This window comes from Asterias rubens, chromosome 5 (assembly GCF_902459465.1).
Source record: "Asterias rubens chromosome 5, eAstRub1.3, whole genome shotgun sequence".
NCBI lineage: Eukaryota > Metazoa > Echinodermata > Asteroidea > Forcipulatida > Asteriidae > Asterias > Asterias rubens.
The window spans coordinates 2,055,029-2,080,391 of NC_047066.1; the positions used below are offsets into that span (position 1 = coordinate 2,055,029).

At 37.6% G+C, this 25,363-nt stretch overlaps 2 protein-coding genes across 4 annotated transcripts; one reads left to right on the plus strand and one right to left on the minus strand.

Annotated features, from left to right (window-relative positions):
- Window positions 1-586: 586 nt before the first annotated feature.
- LOC117289942 (importin subunit alpha-2-like) lies at window positions 587-25,363 on the plus strand. Of its 3 annotated transcripts, none has more exons than XM_033771145.1 (8): window positions 587-607; window positions 18,724-18,800; window positions 20,098-20,208; window positions 21,545-21,641; window positions 22,487-22,655; window positions 23,103-23,194; window positions 24,096-24,263; window positions 25,010-25,363. In XM_033771145.1, exons 1-8 carry the CDS (start codon window positions 602-604, stop codon window positions 25,145-25,147), a joined length of 858 nt encoding a protein of 285 aa, XP_033627036.1. In that variant the 5' UTR covers window positions 587-601; the 3' UTR covers window positions 25,148-25,363. The 3 variants fall into 3 exon arrangements, with proteins under 3 accessions (XP_033627036.1, XP_033627037.1, XP_033627038.1); XM_033771146.1 differs by lacking the exon at window positions 587-607 and adding an exon at window positions 16,601-16,661; XM_033771147.1 differs by lacking the exon at window positions 587-607 and adding an exon at window positions 18,406-18,425.
- LOC117289940 lies at window positions 7,441-11,349 on the minus strand. The gene has a single exon (XM_033771143.1). It carries the CDS (start codon window positions 9,931-9,933, stop codon window positions 7,462-7,464), a length of 2,472 nt encoding a protein of 823 aa, XP_033627034.1. The 5' UTR covers window positions 9,934-11,349; the 3' UTR covers window positions 7,441-7,461.

Sequence of the window (25,363 nt, forward strand, 5' to 3'; positions counted from 1 at the left end):
ATTTCAGTCTGACAGCTAGTAGGAACAATGTCTTGGAATAATGTCTATAAATAGTAGTGATAATAAAGTTGTTTTGACTTCAGAATTCCCAAGTCTGTGATTGAAGCTTAATCCACAAGAGGGCCCTATTTCAGTCACTTTTGCGTTTTGGACCAGAATTTTTACAAAACTCTTGATCACACAATGGGAACATGTCTATAAATAGAATGGAAACAAAATGAAATTGTTCATTGTGATTAAAAAAAGTCAAAGTAAGCGTTTTGAGTTTCGGATTGCTAACATTTTTTTAGTTTATTGTTGCTCGTCCTTGGTAATTTCATTTGTAACATTGTCTACATTTGTTTCTTTGGCTGGTTCAAAGAACTTGAGAAATATCCAAGTAAAATTTACTGGACCAGGATGTAGGCCGCCCACCAGTAATTCAAGAGGAATGTTTGATAATTAAATCTCCAAGGGACTATCATAGTAGTATGTTGGTATCCATAGGGATGAACCTTTGACACTAGGTTGGGTAGAAGTTGTCTTGAAGTACACTGGGTGGAGTGTATAGAATTGACTGTCTACAAGCAGTTGTTGTTGTGGGCGTTTTCAGTTTTGCATAATGTTGGTATGTAAAGGATAAACTTGAAGGATGTATGCTAGTGCTACTATGTCCCTATTGTCACCGTTTCCATGAAGGGATGGGCATGTTAACAAAAAGAAAACAAGATTTTCTACATGTTGGAGTTTTGTTCATTTCTTGTTGAAGTGAAAACAAATCTAAAACATTTTATAGAAGTCTGTTTTTGACATGTAAAACACTGAAATACTGCGCAATTAAAATTGTGCTCAATATTTCACTTACATTAATTTGAAAGTGTGCATTCATTTAAGTATGATGCACAAGCCTTGCTTGTGATGTCACTGGTGGAACAAGACATGTAACTAAAATGCTTGAATTTGATTGCTATGATTTGCTACCCTGCACACACTTACGTACTGTTTGGAGTATAGCAAAAGTTTTTCTTAAACATGATTTCTCATTCCCCATCTTTCATTCCCAGGTAGGCTTGTTTTTAAATGGCCGTTCCCCTCAATCCCAGGTTATGCTAAAATTAAATAAATTGGGAACATATAAATATCAAATCACATGAGGTCCAGCTGATGTGTTTGCTAGTTTGTCTTTGGACAAAGTAGCAAGGGACACATCCTTTAAAATTTAAATTCTTGTGTGAGTAGAGCTTGCTCCATGATGTAATTGACAATCTGAGAGTGCTTTTAAAGTGGGAAGCTATTAGTCTAAGATTAGCTTTGGCCAATCAATGGTAGACTCCAACAATTGCTGGAGGATATAGGCAAGAATAATTTGTTAATGAGCTTTTAAGAATCCCTTGATGTTGTGGATTACAATTGAATGAGTTGTGAATTCAGTTATTTGCAACTGAAAGGTTGGTCGGGGGGGGGGGGTATGCTAAAGAGTCATATTGTGCACTCTTGAGCAAGTCTGTACTTGTCTCTTTTCAGATGGGTGTTCCATGGGGGCTCAATTTCAAAAAGTAGAGCCATAACAGCATTACTTGCAAGGAATTGATTACCAGCCAATAATACCATGTAGTGTGTACCAGCTCTGCTTGGTATCCTGCTATTTTATTTTTATTTTTAGTATTATTTCTTTTTTAACCTTAGGTTTCTTGAATGTAGACCTGTAGAGTCTGGCGGCAAAAACAGTTGTTTAGTCTTCAATTTTAAAATGCGATTTGAAACTTTTGACTTCATTAGGAATGTACTAATAAGATTGGAGCATTATGGAGATCTACTTTTTTTTTTTAAGATTGTAATAATTTAGAGCAAATTTTCTGTTAGGATCTCAGAAGTTGGAACTCTCTACCTGTCTCCATCCAGAATGCCGTTGTCTAACACAGTCTTCTCACTTGGTGTATCTCAACATATGCATAAAATAACAATGTACATGCGGGTACATATACTTTGAAAAAAAAAAAAAAAAAAAAAAGACTATACATTTTGTAAATAGTATACATTGCCTGAAATTTGGTTGAGTTTCTATATTCAGAGTTCTGAGTGGTGCATTGTATACAGAAATGTAAGGAAGTGAAATACAAGGAAGTGAAAAAGGGGTAACAAAGAAATAAATTTCAGTTTGACTGTATTTCAATCCAATCTATGCTCTTTTAATTTTAAATTGAAGTTTAGCTAGGCACATCTCTACACAAAACTAAAACATTATGATATTGAGTAAACATACATTCTAAATACCATGTATTGTGTGTAAGCAATACCACAAATGTTTGCTCTCACAAGATGAACAATTATAATGTGTGACTTTCTAAAGCTTTTTTTCCAGCGGCGTAATAGTGGGACATTTTTTATCCGGGGCAGGTGGTTAACCTTGACATAATCCAGATTTGGTTAGCGTGTGAAAAGCGCTATTCTTTATGCGCACAGGGAATGTGCAAACATGCATAATGACTATTCATAAAAAAGCCAAAGAAGTTGGGTATCCCACTATAGCATGTGCATTGTACAACTTTCTAAATGGAATATTGAATTGAGGAACTCAAAATAATTGCCATTTTAAAGTCTATCCCTGTATGTGGGTCATTCCACCAAGTTGGGACACGGTGTGATTTTGTGCAATACTTGTCCATTGAAAGAAAACAAATAATGTAGTTGAGTCAATTAGGCTATTTTATGTAACATTTTCTGTGTGTGAAAATGTTTGTTGAGGTATAAATTGTTTTAGTGTACTTAAGTGAAAGTTCCTATGAAAAATGTGTTTTGGATGTAAATATGGTCTGGCCAGAACTTTAAAAATTCACACTCAAATACTTAATTGTGCAAATTCACTTTGTGCACTAATTACAAGGATACAAAATGTACCAGGGAAAACTTGTTGTGATAGTCAGTGATTAAATATAGCAGAAATTGGGCAGGACTAAAATCATGCACTTATCATACAAACGTCACAAAGTGTGTCCCAACTTGGTGGAATGCCACTAATGCAATAATTCACAGTTATATATACATTTCAGCAATTTATGATTAATAAAATACCAATTAGCAAATTTACATGCATTAATTGACTCACTTTCACTTATACAGGCCTGGAATTTCATGTTTGAGAGGGCAAGGCCATTTTTATTTATGAAAAAAATGAAAGATTGGGTAACTTTTGAAGGGAGACCAAGGCCATGGCCTTCATGATCTAAAGACACTGGAAACCTTTGGAAATTGTCAAAGACTAACCTTCACAGTTTGTGTATCTCAACATATGCATAAAATTCACAAACCTGTGAAAACTTGAGCTCAATCAGTCATCAAAGTTGTGAGATAATAATGAAAGATAAAAACACCCTTGTCACACGATATTGTGTGCTTTCAGATGCTTGATTTTAGACCTTAAATTCTAAATCTGAGGTCTCAAAATCAAATTCTTGGAAAAATACTTCTTTCTCGAAAACTACATTACTTCAGAGGGAGCCGTTTCTCACAATGTTTTATGCTATCAACCTCTCCCATTACTCGTTACCAAGAGAGGTTTTATGCTAATGATGATTTTAAGTAATAACCAGTGGTGTCCACTGCCTTTAAATAAATATTGACTGCAGGTAAATTTGGATTCTAATTCTAACATTCCATAAATTGTACGTGGTGGTCTTATGGGGGTTCCCCTTTATCTTCCCTGAATCAACCCCAGGTATTTTTTCACATAGTTGTCTTTTGACATAGAATCATGGCTCTGCTTTATACTGTTGCAGAATTCTGGGCCAAATTTCATAGAGCTGCTAAGCACAACAATTTGCTTAGCATGAAATTTTTGCCTTGATATAAAAACAGGATTACTAACAAAATTTCCATTTGTTGCGTATTGCTTGTTACTGGTATTCAGCTGTTGTTTGCTTATCCTGAAAATCACTTTGAAATTTGGTTGTTAACCCTGTTTTTATACCAAGGCAAAAATTTCATGCTAAGGAAAATTTCACTCTCTTGTCCAAGTGGTGTCAGTTCCACTCTTTTGAGGGTGAAAGTCAATCTGTTCCATTCCTTTTTAGTGAAATTGGAACAAACTTCACTCTCAATCGAGTTGAAAGTAGCCGTCTTTCACTCAAAAAAAAGGTTGTCCGCCGTAATGCAAGAGTGGTATGACGGACAAAACGAGTGGTTTTTCACTCTTTTACAATAGGGCCCTGCCCTAATTACGTCCCCATAGATGTACTGCACTACAGGGCACTGTTAGACAATAGCAAGCAGAAGCATGAAACTTGTGCTCTATACTCTTGATGTAACATTCAATTAAAACCTTATAGGTATTGTTTTTTTTTCTACCCATTTTTCAATGTATTGTATTTGAGGGTAACTATAGTTTTTTTAAATTATGTGTGACCAATACTTCAAATTGGATTGGGCGAGTTGGTCTTTGAAAAGCATTTGAAACCAGTAGATAGATAACTTAAAAGTAGAATATAATGATCCACACAAACATGCCTTGAAATTGAACGATTTTCCTTATACGTCGCGAACTTACAAACATGGCCGGCCATTTTGTGGAGTCAAAAGTTTGACTCCACAAAATGGCTGACCGATCCAAGGCAGTGTGATCCTTTAATCATTCATTGGCTTAAGCAATTCTAATCTCATCTAATGTATTTTGTTTACAGGTAATAGAATGACTCTTGATTAGCATAAAAAAGTCTATATCTTACTCAGTTTCACAACACTTGATTAATTATGAAAAATAACTTCAATACCTTTAGATAAACAAGTAACATACTTATTTACAAGTTACTCATTATTTATTTTATCCATATACACCGATGTGTGTTAAGCACTGTATACTCAGCACCTTTCTTCGAGTTTTGTGGGAAAAAAATCAAAGGCATATTACTCGGGTGGGATTCGAACCCTCATCTATTATATCTATACAAATTTTTGCCCAATTACTGTTCACATCCATTGCTGTTACAAATTTCTACAAAAGCTATTTACAGCCCCCAAAACGTGTTACTTGAAGCCTGGTCAATAATTCTCAGTGAAATGGTTGAAGAAAAAAAAATGTTGTTAGAAAGAAAACAAGGAAAGTTAAAAATGTAGGAGAAAACTTAACCCTTTCCACAAATTTCTGAATTCAGATTTCCTAAAAGACACTGGACACTATTGGTAGTTGTCAAAGACCACTCGTCTCACTAAGTGTATCTCAACATAGCCTATGCTTAAAATAACAAACCTGTGAAAATTTGAGCTCAATTGGTCATCGAAGTTGTGAGATAATAATGAAAGATAAAAACACCCTTGTCACACGAAGTTGTGTGCTTTCAGATGCTTGATTTTAGACCTCAAATTCTAAATCTGAGGTCTCAAAATCAAATTCTTGGAAAAATACTTCTTTCTCGAAAACTACATTACTTCAGAGGGAGCCGTTTCTAACAATGTTTTATACTATCAACCTCTCCCATTACTTGTTACCAAGAGAGGTTTTATGCTAATGATGATTTTAAGTAATAAGCAGTAGTGTCCACTGCCTTTAAATAAATATTGACTGCAGGTAAATTTGGATTCTAATTCTAACATTCCATAAATTGTATGTGGTGGTCTTATGGGGGTTCCCCTTTACCTTCCCTGAACCAACCCCAGGTATTTTCACAAAGTTGTCTTTTGACATTGAGTCATGGCTCTGCTTTATACACTTGGTTGAAGAAAAAAAATGTTGTTAGAAAGAAAACAAGGAAAGTTAAAAATGGAGGAGAAAACTTAACCCTTTCCACAAATTTCTGAATTCAGATTTCCTGAAAGACACTGGACACTATTGGTAATTGTCAAAGACCACTCGTCTCACTAAGTGTATCTCAACATATGCTTAAAATAACAAACTTGTGAAAATTTGAGCTCAATTGGTCGTCGAAGTTGCGAGAGAATAATAGAAGAAGAAAAAACCCTTGTCGCACAAAGTTGTGGGCTTTCAGATGCTTGATTTCGAGACCTCAAAATTAAATTCTGAGGTCTCAAAATCAAGTTCGTGGAAAATTACTTCTTTCTCGAAAACTATGTTACTTCAAAGGGAGCCGTTTCTCACAATGTTTCATACTATCAACAGCTCTTCATTACCCGTTACTCAGGAAGGTTTTATGCTAACAATTATTTTGAGTAATTACCAGTAGTGTCCAGTGTGCCTTTAAATTTTTAAATGAGAACCGAATCAAATTTTCAATCTAGCTGTAATTATTTATCAGGTTATATTATGTCTTGAATATCTTCTGTTATTTACTGAATTGTGTAAAATATAAAATTGGCTTTTTAAAGATGCATCACCTGATGTTTATTAGAGCAATTTAGATATTTAAAAAACGTTTTCCTATTTGTCCAGGCTATTGCAAAATGTTATTTGAGATATACTGCACACAAAAAAGTTGAAAAATAGTTTTTTGTCTGGACCTTACATTATCTCACATTTTCAATAGCCACAAGTTCAAACAATTTGAATACAACAGGTTCTTTAATAGATGTTAAATTTGCAACGGGGATAAAGAATATTTTTGTTTTTTACCTGTGTTGCCTCACACGGATGCGTGTACTATATGCTCCGTACTTTTTTTTAGTTCTTTGAAAAAAAAAACAGGCATTTTACTTGGGTGGGATTCAAACCCACAAAATTTGTGTCAGGTTTTTCGGTGTTGTGCTTGGCACTCGCAAAAGTAGTTAATGTTCATCATCTGTTCTGAATAGTTCAAGGGGAAGATCTAAATTGTTTAGTCTTTCATTAAAAATCAGGGAATGCACCTGTACGTTCTTTATATTCTTATGTCATAAATCACAGACCTTAATGGAGATTTCTGACTGGAGTTTAGTGTTCCATCTTTGGTTTCTGGACACTCCCAGGGTCTGTCACTTGTACTGCCAAAAGAGCTTCTTGTACGATACTCTTTCTTGGGTCATCTGAGTCTGTTTCTACTTCAATAATTGGAGGATCAACCATCTTCTCATCATCCTTGATATCATCTTCATCGATGGCTTCTTTGTCTTCTACTTGGTCCTCTTCAGGTTCTGAGGACGGGTTCTTAGGATCACTTGTCTCCTCATCTTGCTTGTTGTTTCCTTGGTTACCGTCATCATTGAAGTTCTCATCAACTCCTTCATCTTCTAAGGCTGGCTTGTCAAGATTCTTGCCCTGTCCTTGATTGGCATCACCTTGGTCTTTTCCTTGGCTACCATTGTCTGCATTCTCAGGGTCAGATATAGGATTGTTGTTTTCAAAGTCTGTATTGTTGCTGCTGTCTTGTGTTTGGACTATCTCTTCAGATTCTGGATTATTGGGACTCATGTTGTCCACAACTTCCTCAAGAAGATAAACTTCCTGAGGGATAGTTTTATCACCATCCAAAGTCTTCATATCGAAGCCTGGATTATCCATAGCAGACTCCTCTGGAATACCTTCGTCCATGAATAAAATGGATCTTCTTGGGTTTGCATCTAGAAAAATTCTTGAGTCTCGTTTAAGCTGTACATTTCTTGGTCTGTTTCTTTCATGTCCATTTTCCCCAAATCTTTATTGGATGGAGTTAGTGCAATATAGCAGATGCCAAGTAGGGCAATCAAAGCCAAAACGGCCACACCGATAATGACAATGTAGAAGGCAAGCGTCAGGGGAAGAGGTTGAAGAGTTGTTGGAGGTTCAAAAGTTGTCGTTAGAGGTTTAGGAGTTGTCGTAGCTTGATCCGTGATTGTGATTGGGAGCCCTGTAGAGGCTGGTCCAATTGACGTTATCGGTTTCGAGGTTCCGGTCGTCATAATCAGCTGGGTGGTAGATGGGGGTGGTGGTGGGGGCTCGCAAAGTGTAACGTTTACAGAATATTCTCCGATGTCGTTGGTTGCTAAGCAGGTAGCAATGATTAGAACCTCACAAGTGGTGATGTTTAAAATCACCAAAGTTTGGTTGTCGTTGGTCAACAAGTGTTGAGATGCACTTAGAGGGGTGTTGAAGTTCCAGCTGTATGAAATATCGAAAGGAAAAGCGGACGACTCGCAAGAGAAAGCCTCGTAAGTCATATTTTCATATGAGAATGTTCCATTGGTAATAGTAGCGTCACTCGGAATGTGCTGGATTAAAAGTGGTCCGATTATGCAATAGTTCGGGAAGATTTTTCCGCCCGGTAGGGAACAGTTTACATGGATCCCAAAGTCATCCCTCATTGGCACAAATGTGTAGTTTGAATATTTGTAATTATTGGGTAAGTCACCAGTTGTTATGTTGTCTGCGCTGATCAGTCCTTCATCACGGCTCCAGACTACATCTGTTGCGCTGGTGTCATCAGAGTAGCTTACACATTGAAACATTTGAGGAACTCCCTCTGTGAGGACAACTTGATTGTTTGGGTAACAAACAGGGTTTGGTAGTGGTGGGGGCTCACAAAGTGTAACATTTACAGAATATTCTCCGATGTCGTTGGTTGCTAAGCAGGTAGCAATGATTAGAACCTCACAAGTGGTGATGTTTAAAATCACCAAAGTTTGGTTGTCGTTGGTCAACAAGTGTTGAGATGCACTTAGAGGGGTGTTGAAGTTCCAGCTGTATGAAATATCGGAAGGATAAGCGGACGACTCGCAAGAGAAAGCCTCGTAAGTCATATTTTCATATGAGAATGTTCCATTGGTAATAGTAGCGTCACTCGGAATGTGCTGGATTAAAAGTGGTCCGATTACGCAATAGTTTAGGAAGATTGTTCCGCCCGGTAGGGAACAGGTTACATTGATCCCAAAGTCATCCCTCATCGGCACAAATGTGTAGTTTGAATATTTGTAATTATTGGGTAAGTCACCAGTTGTTATGTCGTCTGCGCTGATCAGTCCTTCATCACGGCTCCAGACTACGTCTGTTGCGTTGGCATCTTCAGAATAGCTTACACATTGAAACATTTGAGGAACTCCCTCTGTGAGGACGACTTGATTGTTCGGGTAGCAAACGGGGTTTGGTGGTGGAGGAGGCTCACAAAGTGTGTAGTTAGCAGCAGAGTTTCCGATGTCGTTAGAGGCGTGGCAGGTCGCTATGATTGGAAACTCACACAAAGTCACATTGAGAATGACCAAGGTCTGGTTGCCATTGATCAATGTTTGTTGAGATGAATCCAGAAATGTGTTAAAGCTCCAGGTATAAGAAATGTCAGTTGGAAAAGCTGAGGCACTACACAAAATGGCGTCATATGTGGAGTTGCTGTACGAGACATTTTGATTGGTTAAAGAGATGCTAGTAGGAGGGTACTGGACACTCAAAGGTCCAACCGAACAATTAGATGTTTTTCCTCTAAAGATTGCATTACTTGATATGATACAGTAAGCAGTCATCCCATTGTCATTTTTACTCGGCAGGAATGTGTATTCCGCAATACTCATACCGTTTTGATCACCAGTTCTGATTGGTTCCTGAACTGTCCCAGAATCCCGTTTCCATGTCAAGTCAACTGGCCGCTCTCCAGGCTCACTTTCACATCGAAAGGTGACTGGTTCTCCCTCTGTAATGACCACTGACCCATTACATATTGGATACATGTCATCTGGGAAGTAGTAGACAAGTATTTCAAGAGTTTCCCGTGATTCAGGATCTGAAAGTTCATCATTCTGATACACTCCACAGCTGTAACGTCCTTTATCTTGTACATGCATCAAATTTAAAATTGTCAACGTGGACAATGATCCATTAGTTGTCACTTCATACTTTTCTGGGTCTGTACTTTCTCTTATTCTTTCTCTGATGAACATCCAACCAACTACTCTACCATCTAGGTTTTCTACTTCACAAGTCATCTTGAGGCTGTCTCCCTCAAACGCCCCAACGAGACCCATGGCGTCAGAAGTATTGACTGTCAACTTAATGATAGGATCTATAGAATGACAACATGTTGCACTGAGTAACACCATCAGCAAGTACAGAGAAAAGTTGGAAGCCATTGTCGTAAATCCAAACGGACACCTCTCGAGTTACAAACGAGAAAGTTTTTTTCCGAAGGATTTCTTCCACAGTGTTCTGATAAACCGTCAGATTGGACCTCAGAGTTGTAAGATGCGTCAGAAAATATCCCTAAGTTGTGTGAAGTTATACCCTGTAATCCGAAGCAAATTTACAGAGTCGCACAGTCTGACAATCCAATTCCAATCAAACCACCGATTATTAAATTTCGTCAGAAAGAACGTCAAAGTTGTGTGAAGTGATGCTCTTGTAATTCGAAGCAAACCAAGTCGAACAGTCTGCAGTCACCAGCCTGTTTAGACCACCGTCGCACTTGTTATTTTCAGTCATCCTATTTCCTGCTCTGAAAATGCAGGGCGAACCAATAGAAACGAAACACCCCTGGGGTCTTTTCTCAGATTATACTTTATGCCAATTGTGAGAGAGTTTCGTCGCTCCTAAGGTCATGGGTCAAATTATGGCTCACTGTGAGAGCTTTGGTTTTACATTTTTATGTTGGGGTTTTTTCTTTTGTGGAGCCTTTATATGGCGTTTTTATTGTCCCACTTTGTTTCGCTCTCTAGCAGTCATAGTATTTTGATTTGTCAAGATTTGTTACTGATTTTAGAACTTTTTGAAAAAATGTTTTTCTGACTTGACAAACTTTCTTGAACGTAAAGTTGTAAACTCTGATATGATGTTTCTTTATCTTTTATGGCAACCATAAGTTCTATGGACCTAGTCACATAAGGCAGCTTTTACAAGCACCTTGTAGGCAACCAACTGCTGTGCATGCTATGACCCCTTTATGTAGCACATCCACAACAATGATATGTAATGTGAACTTCAAAATGGAGTGAGTTGCCGAACTGGAACTGGTTGCCTGTAAAATTACCTTGTGTGACATGACCCTTTATATTAAGGTTAATATTTCACAGAGAGTAGAAGTGATGTCCCACTGTGGGAAGATAGTAAGTGATGCTAGCTTGAATAAGGCCAAAATAAGGCCAAGGTTTTCCTTATAACTTTTTCAGTCACTATAGTCTGCATGACCAGCAGCCGATTTCACAAAATGCTATGATAAATCCTGTCTCACGTTAGGACGAGTAGTCCTAACTTAGGATTATTCTGAAGGTTTACATGTTACAGTGCCAGACTGGGACTCGTCCTTAAGTCCTAAGATTAGTCCTAAGTTAAGAAGAGTTTGGTCAAATTGACGGCAGTTTGCTTATAAACCATTCTTCACTAGTTTTACACTAATCCGTTGAAATTAAAATTTGAAATTTTGAAATTGGGGGATATTTCTCACTTTCGGTTGCCACAGCATGCAATGCATAAGTACAATGTGTATAGGCATGTATTGTGAACTATTGATCTGTAATATTTGTTAGTGCCACTCAAATCCCATTTGGTTTTTGCTTTTTATGTGTTGCTGAGAATCTATATAATCATAAAACGCAGACAACTTAATGGGATCATATTGGCGCGTGGATTTCTAAAAATCGCCCGAAATAGGCAGTAGTGTAGTTTCAGTTTCATATGACCTTTGACCTTTGTTATATTGGTGGGCGAACATGATCCCAATTATTTTTCAATTGAAATCTATTTAGGAACACTCAACGTAACCAAATACAACAAAACATTAATGGGATCTTGTTGGCACAGATACTTACAGTGATGAAAAAAGTGAATGTTGTGCCAATTTAGGCCAAAATGTGTGGAATGACAATACTTTAGAAAATTTTCAAAAAATCTTTTGACATGCAAGTTGCAGAGATCCCAAGATTCTTTTTTCATTTGTCATTAGATGAAAACTGTTGCAATACCCAGTTGCCATGAAAACAATTTTTTGTTGTTGGCGCGCGAAGTTACGGAGGTGCGAAAACGCAATATATTGGTAAAATTTGAACTTTGACCTCTATTATCTCTATGCGCCAACGAGATCCCACTCACTTTGCACTTAAATTTGTTTTAGGGATGCAAGCTCTTTCATTTGAACTTGTTCAATTCATGGGATCCTATAGGCGTTGAGTTATGAGGCGTTGAAAATGGCACGAGGGCACTGTTCGTCAAAGGTTCAGGTGCGCGTAACATGACGCGCCAACAAGATCCCAAATTTTTTGTTTTACTTTTGTTATAAGCCCAACTGGAGGTTTCAAAAAAAGTTTTACTTTTTCTGGGATGACCCTGGCGCACGTTTTTGTGTTTACAGGGAATGTACTATTCGTTTCTTGGTGGCTTTTTGGCCCAAACTTTGATAACTGGTAACTCCAAAACCGAAAGCGTCAGCAAACTAAAATTTTGGATTTATTCGTTTGGTATGATGGTGTATATCACTCTAATTTTTTGGAAGAAGATCTGCGAACCCATGAATCACACCCCCCCCCCCTAATTTGGTACATTCTTACAGGCAGGGACTCTTAAATAAATATTGACTGCAGGTAAATTTGGATTCTAATTCTAACATTTCATAAATTGTACGTGGTGGTCTTATGGGGGTTCCCTTTATCTTCCCTGAATCAACCCCAGGTATTTTCACAAAGTTGTCTTTTGACATAGAATCATGGCTCTGCTTTATACACTTGGTTGAAGAAAACAAATGTTGTTAGAAAGAAAACAAGGAAAGTTAAAAATGGAGGAGAAAACTTAACCCTTTCCACAAATTTCTGAATTCAGATTTCCTAAAAGACACTGGACACTATTGGTAATTGTCAAAGACCACTCGTCTCACTAAGTGTATCTCAACATATGCTTAAAATAACAAACCTGTGAAAATTTGAGCTCAATTGGTCGTCGAAAGTGCGAGAGAATAATAGAAGAAGAAAAAATCCTTGTCGCACAAAGTTGTGGGCTTTCAGATGCTTGATTTCGAGACCTCAAAATTTAATTATGAGGTCTCAAAATCAAGTTCGTGGAAAATTACTTCTTTCTCGAAATCTATGTTACTTCAAAGGGAGCCGTTTCTCACAATGTTTCATACTATCAACAGCTCTTCATTACCCGTTAATCAGGAAGGTTTTATGCTAACAATTATTTTGAGTAATTACCAGTAGTGTCCAATGTGCCTTTAAATTTTTAAATGAGAACCGAATCAAATTTTCAATCTAGCTACAATTATTTATCAGGTTATATTATGTCTTGAATATCTTCTGTTATTTACTTAATTGTGTAAAATATAAAATTGGCTTTTTAAAGATGCATCACCTGATGTTTATTAGAGCAATTTAGATATTTAAAAAACGTTTCCTATTTGTCCAGGACGTTGCAAAATGTTATTTGAGATATACATGTACTGCACACAAAAAAGTTGAAAAATAGATATGAGTTTTTTGTCTGGACCTTACATTATCTCACATTTTCAATAGCCACAAGTTCTAACAGTTTGAATACAACAGGTTTTTAATAGATGTGAAATTTGCATCAGGGATAAAGAATATTATTTGGTTTTTACCATAGAGCTATATATATTGACTAGAGCGCTAACTTGCTCTGCGTTTTGAAGCCACCCTGAGCGCAGACATGTTTGATGTGTTGCGTAAGTTCGGAACGATTTTAATTTTAAGAGAACACACATTGCCGCGATTTTTGTACATTCGGCGTGTGCGCTTTCGTACGCGACTGCCCATTTGCGCATGTCCGCGCTACGAAAACCGTAACTTCGACTCAGTGATTGACGTTCTAAAAACAGTATACGCGCCATGATGCTCGCAGTTTTGTACGCTCATCAGCAGATTGTGCGTTCACATTTGCTGAATGTTTTGCTTCGATGACACATAAAAAAGAACAAACGCACCATCATGCAAATAGCCGTACAATTGCCGTACAAAATTTCAAGCTTTTGTATTGGTTTGTACATAAACATGGATGCGCCCACACGGCTTCAAAACCTTAGTGCGTGTATAACGGGGTGTTAGCGCTCTAGTCAATATATATAGCTCTATGGTTTTTACCCATATATTTCCATACACAGATGTGAATAATATATACTCAGTACTTTTTCTGAGTTCTTTGAAAAAAATCACAGGCATTTTACTTGGGTGATTCAAACCCACCAAATTTGTCTCAGGTTTTTCGGTGTTGTGCTTGGCACTCTTAAAAGTAGTTAATGTTCATCATCTGTTCTGAATAGTTCGAGGGGAAGATCTAAATTGTTTAGTCTTTCATTAAAAATCAGGGAATGCACCTGTACGTTTTTAAAATATTTTTATGCCATAAATCACAGACCTTAATGGAGATTTCTGACTGGAGTTTAGTGTTCCATCTCTGGGTTCTTGACACTCCCAGGGTCTTTCACTTGTACTACCAAAAGAGCTTCTTGTACGATACTCTTTCTTGGGTCATCTGAGTCTGTTTCTACTTCAATAATTGGAGGATCAACCATCTTCTCATCATCCTTGATATCATCTTCATCGATGGCTTCTTTGTCTTCTACTTGGTCCTCTTCAGGTTCACTTGTCTCCTCATCTTGCTTGTTGTTTCCTTGGTTACCGTCATCATTGAAGTTCTCATCAACTCCTTCATCTTCTAAGGCTGGCTTGTCAAGATTCTTGCCCTGTCCTTGATTGGCATCACCTTGGTCTTTTCCTTGGCTACCATTGTCTGCATTCTCAGGGTCAGATATAGGATTGTTGTTTTCAAAGTCTGTATTGTTGCTGCTGTCTTATGTTTGGACTATCTCTTCAGATTCTGGATTATTGGGACTCATGTTGTCCACAACTTCCTCAAGAAGATAAACTTCCTGAGGGATAGTTTTATCACCATCCAAAGTCTTCATATCGAAGCCTGGATTATCCATAGCAGACTCCTCTGGAATACCTTCGTCCTTGAATAAAATGGATCTTCTTGGGTCTGCATCTTGAAAAATTCTTGAGTCTCGTTTAAGCTGTACATTTATACTTTTGTGCTGCCCGATTTCTTGGTCTGTTTCTTTCATGTCCATTTTCCCCATTTTGGATGGAGTTAGTGCAATATAGCAGATGCCAAGTAGGGCAATCAAAGCCAAAACGGCCACACCGATAATGACAATGTAGAATGCAAGCGTCAGGGGAAGAGGTTGAAGAGTTGGTGGAGGTTCAAAAGTTGTCGTTAGAGGTTTAGGAGTTGTCGCAGCTTGATCCGTGATTGTGATTGGGAGCCCTGTAGAGGCTGGTCCAATTGACGTTATCGGTTTTGAGGTTCCGGTCGTCATAATCAGCTGGGTGGTAGATGGTGGTGGGGGCTCGCAAAGTGTAACGTTTACAGAATATTCTCCGATGTCGTTGGTTGCTAAGCAGGTAGCAATGATTAGAACCTCACAAGTGGTGATGTTTAAAATCACCAAAGTTTGGTTGTCGTTGGTCAACAAGTGTTGAGATGCACTTAGAGGGGTGTTGAAGTTCCAGCTGTATGAAATATCGAAAGGAAAAGCGGACGACTCGCAAGAGAAAGCCTCGTAAGTCATATTTTCATATGAGAATGTTCCATTGGTAATAGCCGCGTCACTCGGAATGTGCTGGATTAAAAGTGGTCCGATTACACAATAGTTTGGGAAGATTTTTCTGCCCGGTAGGAAACAGGTTACATTGATCCCAAAGTCATCCCTCATTGGCACAAATGTGTAGTTTGAATATTTGTAATTATTGGGTAAGTCACCAGTTGTTATGTCGTCTGGGCTGATGGGTCCTTCATCACGGCTCCAGACTATGTCTGTTGCGTCGGCATGATCAAAGTAGCTTACACATTGAAACATTTGAGGAACTCCCTCTGTGAGGACGACTTGATTGTTCGGGTAGCAAACAGGGTTTGGTGGTGGAGGAGGCTCACAAAGTGTGTAGTTAGCAGCAGAGTTTCCGATGTCGTTAGAGGCGTGGCAGGTCGCTATGATTGGAAACTCACACAAAGTCACATTGAGAATGACCAAGGTCTGGTTGCCATTGATCAATGTTTGTTGAGATGAATCCAGAAATGTGTTAAAGCTCCAGGTATAAGAAATGTCAGTTGGAAAAGCTGAGGCACTACACAAAATGGCGTCATATGTGGAGTTGCTGTACGAGACATTTTGATTGGTTAAAGAGATGCCAGTAGGAGGGTACTGGACACTCAAAGGTCCAACCGAACAATTAGATGTTTTTTCTCTAAAGATTGCATTACTTGATATGATACAGTAAGCAGTCATCCCATTGTCATTTTTACTCGGCAGGAATGTGTAATTCGCAATACTCATACCGTTTTGATCACCAGTGCTGATTGGTTCCTGAACTGTCCCAGAATTCCGTTTCCATGTCAAGTCAACTGGCCGCTCTCCAGGCTCACTTTCACATTGAAAGGTGACTGGTTCTCCCTCTGTAATGACCACTGGCCCATTACATATTGGATACATGTCATCTGGGAAGTAGTAGACAAGTATTTCAAGAGTTTCCCGTGACTCAGGATCTGAAAGTTCATCACTCTGATACACTCCACAGCTGTAAGGTCCTGCATCTTGTACACGCATCAAATTTAAAATTGTCAACGTGGACAATGATCCAGTAGTTGTCACTCCATACTTTGCTGGGTCTGTACTTTCTCTTATTCTTTCTCTGAACATCCAACCAACTACTCTCCCATCTAGGTTTTCTACTTGACAAGTCATCTTGAGGCTGGCTCCCTCATACACCCCAACGAGACCCACGGCGTGAGAAGTATTTGCTGTCAACGTAATAATAGGATCTTCAGAATGACAACATGTTGCACTGAGTAATACCATCAGCAGGTACAGAGAAAAGTTGGAAGCCATTGTCGTAAATCCAAACGGACACCGTTTTTTTCCGAAGGATTTCTTCCACAGTGTTCTGATAAACCGTCAGATTTGACCTCAGAGTTGTAAGATGCGTCAGAAAATATCCCTAAGTTGTGTGAAGTTATACCCTGTAATCAGAGTCGCACAGTCTGACAATCCAATTCCAATCGAACCACCGATTATTAAATTTCGTCAGAAAGAACGTCAAAGTTGTGTGAAGTGATACTGTTGTAATTCGAAGCAAACCGAGTCGCACAGTCTGCAGTCACCAGCCTGTTTAGACCACCGTCGCACTTGTTATTTTCAGTCATCCTAAGGTCATGGGTCGCTCCTAAGGTCATGGGTCAAATTATGGCTCACTGTGAGAGCTTTGGTTTTACATTTTTATGTTGGGGTTTTTTCTTTTGTGGAGCCTTTATATGGCGTTTTTATTGTCCCACTTTGTTTCGCTCTCTAGCAGTCATAGTATTTTGATTTGTCAAGATTTGTTACTGATTTTAGAACTTTTTGAAAATATGTTTTTCTGACTTGACAAATTTTCTTGAACTTAAAGTTGTAAACTCTGATATGATGTTTCTTTATCTTTTATGGCAACCAGAACTTCTATGGACCTAGTCACATAAGGCAGCTTTTACAAGCACCTTGTAGGCAACCAACTGCTGTGCATGCTATGACCCCTTTATGTAGCACATCCACAACAATGATATGTAATGTGAACTTCTAAATGGAGTGAATTGCCAAACTGGAACTGGTTGCCTGTAAAATTACCTTGTGTGACATGACCCTTTATATTAAGGTTAATATTTCACAGAGAGTAGAAGTGATGTCCCACTGTGGGAAGATAGTAAGTGATGCTAGCTTGAATAAGGCCAAAATAAGGCCAAGGTTTTCCCTATAACTTTTTCAGTCACTATAGTCTGCATGACCAGCAGCCGATTTCACAAAACGCTATGATAAATCCTGTCTCGAGTAGTCCTAACTTAGGATTATTCTGAAGGTTTACATGTTACAGTGCCAGACTGGGACTCGTCCTTAAGTCCTAAGATTAGTCCTAAGTTATAGAGAGTTTGGTCTAATTGACAGCAGTTTGCTTATAAATCATTCTTCACTAGTTTTACACTAATCCGTTGTCAGCTATTTCTTGAGTCCTTACTTTATACTCAAAAGGAAGACATTGCTTTTAGATTGGGCCGGGCTTTGGGCTTTAGAAATGAATATGGTTAGAAAGATGTTTTAAAAGAAGAATATAATTGTTCTATCCACATAAATACCCCTTGAAATTGTGAGGCTTTTCTCAAGTTTTACTTTATGCATTATAGCACGGTTCTTCATTTTGTGGAAAATTTTGTTCCACAAAACGGCACAAAAATCAGTTTCCTGAATTTATCATTATGTCTTTTATTGCTGAAGTAGTTCCAAAGGTACACAATGGAGTAACCATGAACTATATAAACAGCATGTTTATGCGCAGTTTTTTATCCAAAGAGTCTGTTTACCTATTGTAGATCCGCCATTATTCATGTTTTATTCAAACTTCCTTTGAGTTTGTGGCTACCAGTCGCCTCCTCAGGGTTTCCCCATTATGTCTAGACGATTGAATGATTGAATTCAATCACAAAAAAGAAATCATGTCCGATAGATGTGTGAAGACTACTATGAGAGTTATTAGGGTCTACATGAAACAGACCAGGGATCCAATTGAATTCTATCACGAAATAGAACTCAGTTCCAATAGATGTGTGAAGAATACTTTGAGTGTTGTAAATGACATGTAGACCAGCGATCTGATTGAATACAATCACAAAATTGTGCATTCTTGATGCTCCGTGGTGTAATCTAAGGCCAATTAAGAGGCATAATTGATAAAGGAAACAAAACAAAAAGCCGTTAATGTAGACTGGCCTTTATATATCCAGCAAACCATGAAGTTACTTATTTGCCTCGAAGCAGAAAAGTAACCGCGACAAGTTTAATCAAATACATTCCATTTATTGGTCTTTAATAGCTTCATGTTTTTTGTTATGTTTTCTTTCAGTCCCCAGAGCCAAATGTTGTGCGGTCCGCTGCATTTGCCTTGTCAAACCTTGCTCGAGGCAAAGAGGCAAATATCAAGTAAGTTTACTTCACTCTTAGCAACAACAAAAAAAAAGCCAAAAGGGAATAATGTTGGACCACATGCTTTTTATTAAAATTTTGGTAATTTGTTGACACAATGTAACATTATGTTACCTCGTTGTCGTTTGGGGGGGGGTACAATTTTGTTTTTGCATGGGTACTTTATAGAAGTCTGACCCATACCAAATGTGAACCCTTCTTTTAACAGGACAGATTGGGGGGAGCAAGGGGGAGACAGACATCAAGTTGGGGCCTTTCGCTGCATGAGCCTTTAACATGGATAATACTAGTCAATTTTATTTTGTTTAAATCTTATTCATGAGGTTTTGTTTACATTTAAATAAAATGTTTCTTTGATCTGTAACAATCTATAATAAACAATTTCAATATATATTTATTGACCAAACCAACAGCGGACGAGCCGCCAATTACAGGAAAGGATAATACATAATTAAAAATATTCATATAGCATATAGCCTTTATAAAAACAATCTGATATGTACAAAGTTAACAATTAAAATAGAATCATATTAGGAAAGAAAATTAAAGCATACATTGAAGATTAAATATAAAATAAAATTGGGGGTGCTGTAATTTGTTTAAAGTGAGTCTTGGCCGAGTGCTGCCCTTCTTCTGCTGTAGCTCACTCTTGTTCTGTATTTGTTTTTCAAAGTCTCCTAAGATTTGTTGTTGTTGCTTATATTTTCCAATCCTGAATTCTAAATCTCTGTAATTGAATGAGAATTATTGCAATGTTCTTTTACTTGAGTGTTAAATGTTATATTTGGTTTCACCCTGACACCATTGCGTGTAAGCACTGTATACTTTTTTGAGTACTCTCGAGTACTCTCCTGAGTTCTGTGAAAAAAATCACAGGGTTATTACTCTGGTGGGATGCGAACCCATGACCTTTTCCAATTGAACTTATCTTTTAAGAGGAATGTAAATTCCTACCTTCCGCTCCACTGAGTTTCTGCATGTCTATGTTTTCTTCCTTGTAGCCCTTAACCTAGAGTGGCTTTTAGCCTTGTTTTGGGTGACTTGCATAAAAAACATTTTAAAAAAAATCTTATTTAACTTGTTGTGTCATGTCTTATGTTCGTCTGTCCTTTTGTCTGCATGTATGTCTGTTTCTTTGTTTTATTTTTGTGCTTTTCACCAGCTTCTGCATATTAAAACATTCCCATACTCTATTTATTACATTTATGTTTACTGTTACTGTAATTTTCGATATTTTTCATGGAATTATGGAAATAAATTTGTATTTGAATTGAATTGAATTGATTGTGTTTAGGGCATTGATGGACGCAGGGATTGCTGAGCCGTTACTGCAGTTGTTACAGGTGAAGACTGATCAAGGCACAATGGCCGAAGCGGCTTGGACTCTTACCTACCTGACTGCAGGGTAGGTTTTTAAAGGTCCTTGCCTTCTCCTTTGATGTGAGTGGGAGGTTCAAATCCTGATCTGGTTGTTGAGGGTCTTTAGTGCTAACCCTTTGTGTGGATGTGCACCACTAGTTTAGCCGAGCAATTTTTCTGTTCTTAAATTTATTTATTTAAAAATTAGTTGAGCTAATTTTCATTGTCAGCACCTATCTGTTTTTAGATTAGATTCAATATCAACAGAATATAAAGTCAATAAAAATTGTTTCAAGTCATGGAACTCTATAAGGAATATCTTTTCCTAACCAGTTCACAATCATGTCCCTTTGTTAACAGTGTTGTTAGAGTTATGAATAAAAATTTAAAATTTAAAATTTAAAATAACAAACATTTCTTTCTTGTTTTCAAATACTTTCCCATATGCATTTCTAGTTTTGTTCCCCCCAATTTCTTCATCTACTTCACTTGATAGATTTAACTGAAACAGAAATATCCTTATTTATTGACTGATGTTTTGTAAAACAAAGTCCTTACTGTAAACATTGTGGACAAAGTTTCAAAGTTTTGCAAGCTGCTTTCCACAGTGGAAGCTAACGACTTCACATTTCCACCCCAGCAGAGGCATATTTTGTTATGTTACAAACTCAAGAAGCTTTATTATCTGGGCCCAATTTCATAGAGCTGCTTAAGCACAAATAGTAGCTAAGCACAACAAGATTATGCTTACGAGAATAAGATGCCAACCAAAATGCCACCACAAATGTACTGTATGTGGCTGGTATCCTGCTCATTTTTGCTTAGCAGATTTCTTTTAAGCAATAATTTTGGCAGTGGACACTATTGGCAATTACTCAAAATAATTGTTAGCACAAAACCTTCCCTGGTAACGAGTAATGGGGAGAGGTTGAAAGTATAAAACATTGTGAGAAACGGCCCCCTCTGAAGTAACGTAGTAAAGAAGTAATTTTCCACGAATTTGATTTTGAGACCTCAGATTTAGAATTGGAGGTCTCAAAATCAAGCATCTGAAAGCACACAACTTTGTGTGACAGAGGTGTTTTTTCTTTCATTATTATCTCGCAACTTCGACGACCAATTGAGCTCAAACAAACTTTCACAGGTTTGTTATTTTATGCAAATGTTGAGATACACTAAGTGAGAAGACTGGTCTTTGACAATTACCAATAGTGTCCAGTGTCTTTAAGCAGCTCTATGGAATTGGGTCTAGTCTTGTAACTTGAGATAGTTGGTTTAAAGTACAAATATTATGTGCAAGACTTGCACAGTGTATCAGGGAAACCTGCCAAAGGAAAAGTCCTCCTGAAATACTAATCACTGATCATTTTCTTTGTAACCAGGGGAGAGTTTGAGCAAAGCTTCGTGTCAATGGGACTCATTCCGAAACTTGTTGCAGCGATGGAAGTGCTATCGAAGCAGAAGCCCCATGACTCAGCGGTAGGTCAACAACATTCCTACATGTCATCAGCAGGCCTGGAATTACACGCAGCCCAACAGAGGCCAAGGCCTGTTGCCCCTAGTCTTGGCCTTGGTGCCCCTTTAAAAGTTTCCCATTGCCTTAAAGATTTTCCAATGGAAGTGCCCTTTGCAAAATGAAAATGACCTTGCCCTATCAAAGTTTAAATTCCAGGCAAGCTACAGTCTGAGAAATGTTATCAAAAAAGTAGTTATCATAATGTTTACTCCTAGCATAGTCCGCCGTGGCTACATGTGTACAATAAAAAATGTGTAAAGGCAGTGCTCAGGTGCACCGCTCAGGTCACACATAGCTCTCAGCCAAATGATAGATGATTCTCAGAAAGAGAAGCATGTGACATACATGCAAGATGTTGATTACTTTAAAAGAAGCTTTTTATACAATACCTTGTGTACATCAAAGGGCTTTATGATGGTAGAAGCAATGTTAGTATAGTTAACCCCTGCACAGTTTATCAATCGTGTATTCTTTATTCATTTTGGTTTTTACCCATACATATACACCGACGTCTGTTAGAGCACTGTATACTCAGTACTTACCCAAGTTCTGTGAAAAAATCACAGGCATATTACTCGGGTGGGATTCGAACCCACGACCTTTGCTATTCTAGAGCAGTGTCATACCAACTAGATGTATTCTTTGTTTGTACAAATGGTATACACCTAGGAACTTATCTTTGATAGTTTTTTTGAGACCAATTGATTTTTTTTTCTGTACCAGTTGATTGGCCTACCAGATGACCACGTTAAGAATTTTACTGATTTATAAAAATAAACTCTTAAAATAATTTGTTTTTGTCTCACAGGTACTTACACCTCTAATCCGTTGCCTTGGCAACATTTGCACTGGTCCAGAAAACATTGTTACCATGGCAACTGAAGATGGAACTCTTCTTCCCACCATTGGCCGTCTGCTTCAGTCCGACCATCGTCACATTAAGAAGGAAACTTTGTGGGCCGTTAGCAACATGACAGGTAGGCAGAAAAGACTCACCCCAGTAAACAAATATTTACCAGTTAGGTTTAAAAAAAGAAGATAAATATGAAAACTGCTTATTTTCCCCTCCTATCTGCGCGACATCTAAATTGTCTGAATGAATTTACTCTTTCAAAAAACAACATGATATACTTAAAAAAAAAAAAAAGGCTATATAAGGGCACAAGGTGCCTAAGCACAACAAGTAACTAAGCACAGCAGCATAATGCTTACCAGACTAAAAGGTTACCGGCCAAAATACCAACTCACATGTACAATTTGTGACTGGTATCCTGCTCATTTCAAATTTGTAAGCAATATTTTCTGCTCAAGCAGCTCTATATAATGGGGCCCAGTTTTTAGAGGAAAAAAAAATATTTTGAAGGAAAGTTAGTACCATGGCCACTTTAAACCTTGTCAATGCTTTATATGTATCTTTGTTTCAGAGGTGTTGAGTGTCTGTGAACAGATCATTACCCTAGGTCTGCTACCTAACATCATATCTTGCCTGGATACGACCTTTGACATCAAGAGAGAGGTGAGTGGGGCTGCCCTCCACTTTCCCAACCCCATCATTAAATCATGTGTTCAGTAATATACCAAATAACAAAACTTACAATGTGTACATTGTCAACTCTTAGAGTGCTAAATGCGCCTAGAATACAATACACACAACTTATCAAAAAGCTTACAAATACATACATGAAAATTATTATGAAATTGCGATTATAATTGAAAAGGCTGTTTGAAAAGGCTGTAGACATGGAGTACAGTTTGAGTTGATTTAAAAGCACTAGATTAACTTGATGATTGTTTGGCAGTGGTAAAAAATTCACAAGCATGGAGCAGCTGTAGCAAATGTCCTGCATTCGCCCTCCCAACTTCTTTTTTGAACAAGGCTCGCTCAACAAGGATGAGTGGCTGAGGGAGAAAGAACGAGGCAAGAAAGTTTGCCACTGGCTAAACCTTTGAGGGCACAAAATTAAAGTAACAAAACAAATTTTTGGAAGAAACTCGCTCTGGAACAGGAAGCCAGTAAAACAAGTAAAGAGATTTTAAATCAGGTGTTTTGTGGGATGATCAACTTTTTATTGTCACGATATGTGCTGCAGCATTTTGAACCTTCTGTTGTCGATTAATTTGATTGTTAGGTTGCCAAAAAAGTAAAGAGGTTAACAGTTTCATTTATCTATTTTGTCTACCAAAAGTAGAGTACAAAGTTTACAATGGTGTCAATTGTCATTTTCAATCTCAGTTCGGAATTAAATTTAAGTTGATTTGGAAACGGTAATTTTATTTCTGTAAAAGTAAATTTCTTTTAGTGAAATAGGGATGTAACACACTTAAGGGGACCTCAATATAGTTTTGGGTAATTTTGGTAAATTTGATGGTGAGTTCTATATAATTTGGCTACTTTTTGTAATTTCCCTCTACTTCAGGCAGTTGTGTGTCTGTGTAACCTAGCGTACCATGGTGCTACATTCTGTCAGCAGTTAATACAACATGGTGCGTTTCCAGGGGTCATCAGCATGCTGAAAGATGCTGATCCTGCGGCTGTGGGTTTGGTTCTGGGCTTCTCAGATATGATCCTCAAAAATAATGAAAACGTAAGTTCAATAGTTCAGTTTATTTCCACTCACTCATTTAAAATGACAAAATATAACATAACAGGAGAACAAAATTAAAAGATTAAGTGGAGAGGACTCATCAATTTAAGTGGTCATGTGGGGTAGGTGTATGATCTAGAAAATGTAAGTGGTAGAAATTAGTTTGGGGAGTTGGTTGATTATTTATTGGCAAATTATGTCGATGGTAATTTTTGTTAAAAAAAAAAAAGTGTATTTATAAGGTAGAAGTATGATGCTGAAAACATAAGTGGTAGAAATTGTTTGGGGAGTGGGGTGGTTATTTATAGGGAAATGACATTGTTGATAATTGCTTTTACTTTTTCAAGGAAAAGGAAATTTGTGGAGTAGGATTGAATAACTATATCGTTCCACTCACCTGCTTGCAATTGTGCATCCGTGACTACGGAGAAAAACAAGAGCAAGTGGTGATGAAAGATTTGAAGCTATCAGACAGACCTTGAATTTAACTCATATGTTGAAATTATGGTGGTTGAACATCAATTCAAATGATATAAGATTGCATTTTTTTTCTAAAAACGATATAATATCAAAAGTTTTGACTTAAGCCAATTTTACTTGCGACAGTTACTGAATGTGTTTGTGAATGCAATTATTTTGATGTGATCTTGTAGGGGAAGCATTTGTTTGAGGAGCACGGTAGTTTAACTCTGCTGGAACCCCTGGAGTATGATTATTATTATTATTATTTTGATGTGATCTTGTAGGGGAAGCATTTGTTTGAGGAGCACGGTGGTTTGACTCTTCTTGAACCCCTGGAGTATCACAACAATCCAACCATTCACAGTCAGGTAGCGGAGTTCCTTGAGACTTACTTCTACCATGATGCGGACAAGGGCTCCTGATCTGTTGATTGATTTTATGATCGATCTTCTTTAGTGAGACGATAAGTTGAGGATGGAGAAGTTTGGATCATGAAGGGAGGTAGCGAAAATTTTCCAACGATTAAGATTTTATTATGGTGAGACAAAACAACGGGATCTGGGTTAAAAAAATTGTATAATATAATTTGTTTTTATCCTTACACTGATAATAATAATTATTTTAATAAATAAGGGCTT

Coding starts and splice junctions, on each gene's coding strand:
- LOC117289942 (XM_033771145.1), top strand. Junction 20,209..21,544: donor CTTACCTACCTGACTGCAGG/GTAGGTTTTTAA, acceptor CTTTGTAACCAG/GGGAGAGTTTGAGCAAAGCT. Junction 23,195..24,095: donor CCTTTGACATCAAGAGAGAG/GTGAGTGGGGCT, acceptor CCTCTACTTCAG/GCAGTTGTGTGTCTGTGTAA.
- LOC117289940 (XM_033771143.1), bottom strand. CDS start 9,933: ATGGCTTCCAACTTTTCTCTGTACTTGCTGATGGTGTTACTCAGTGCA.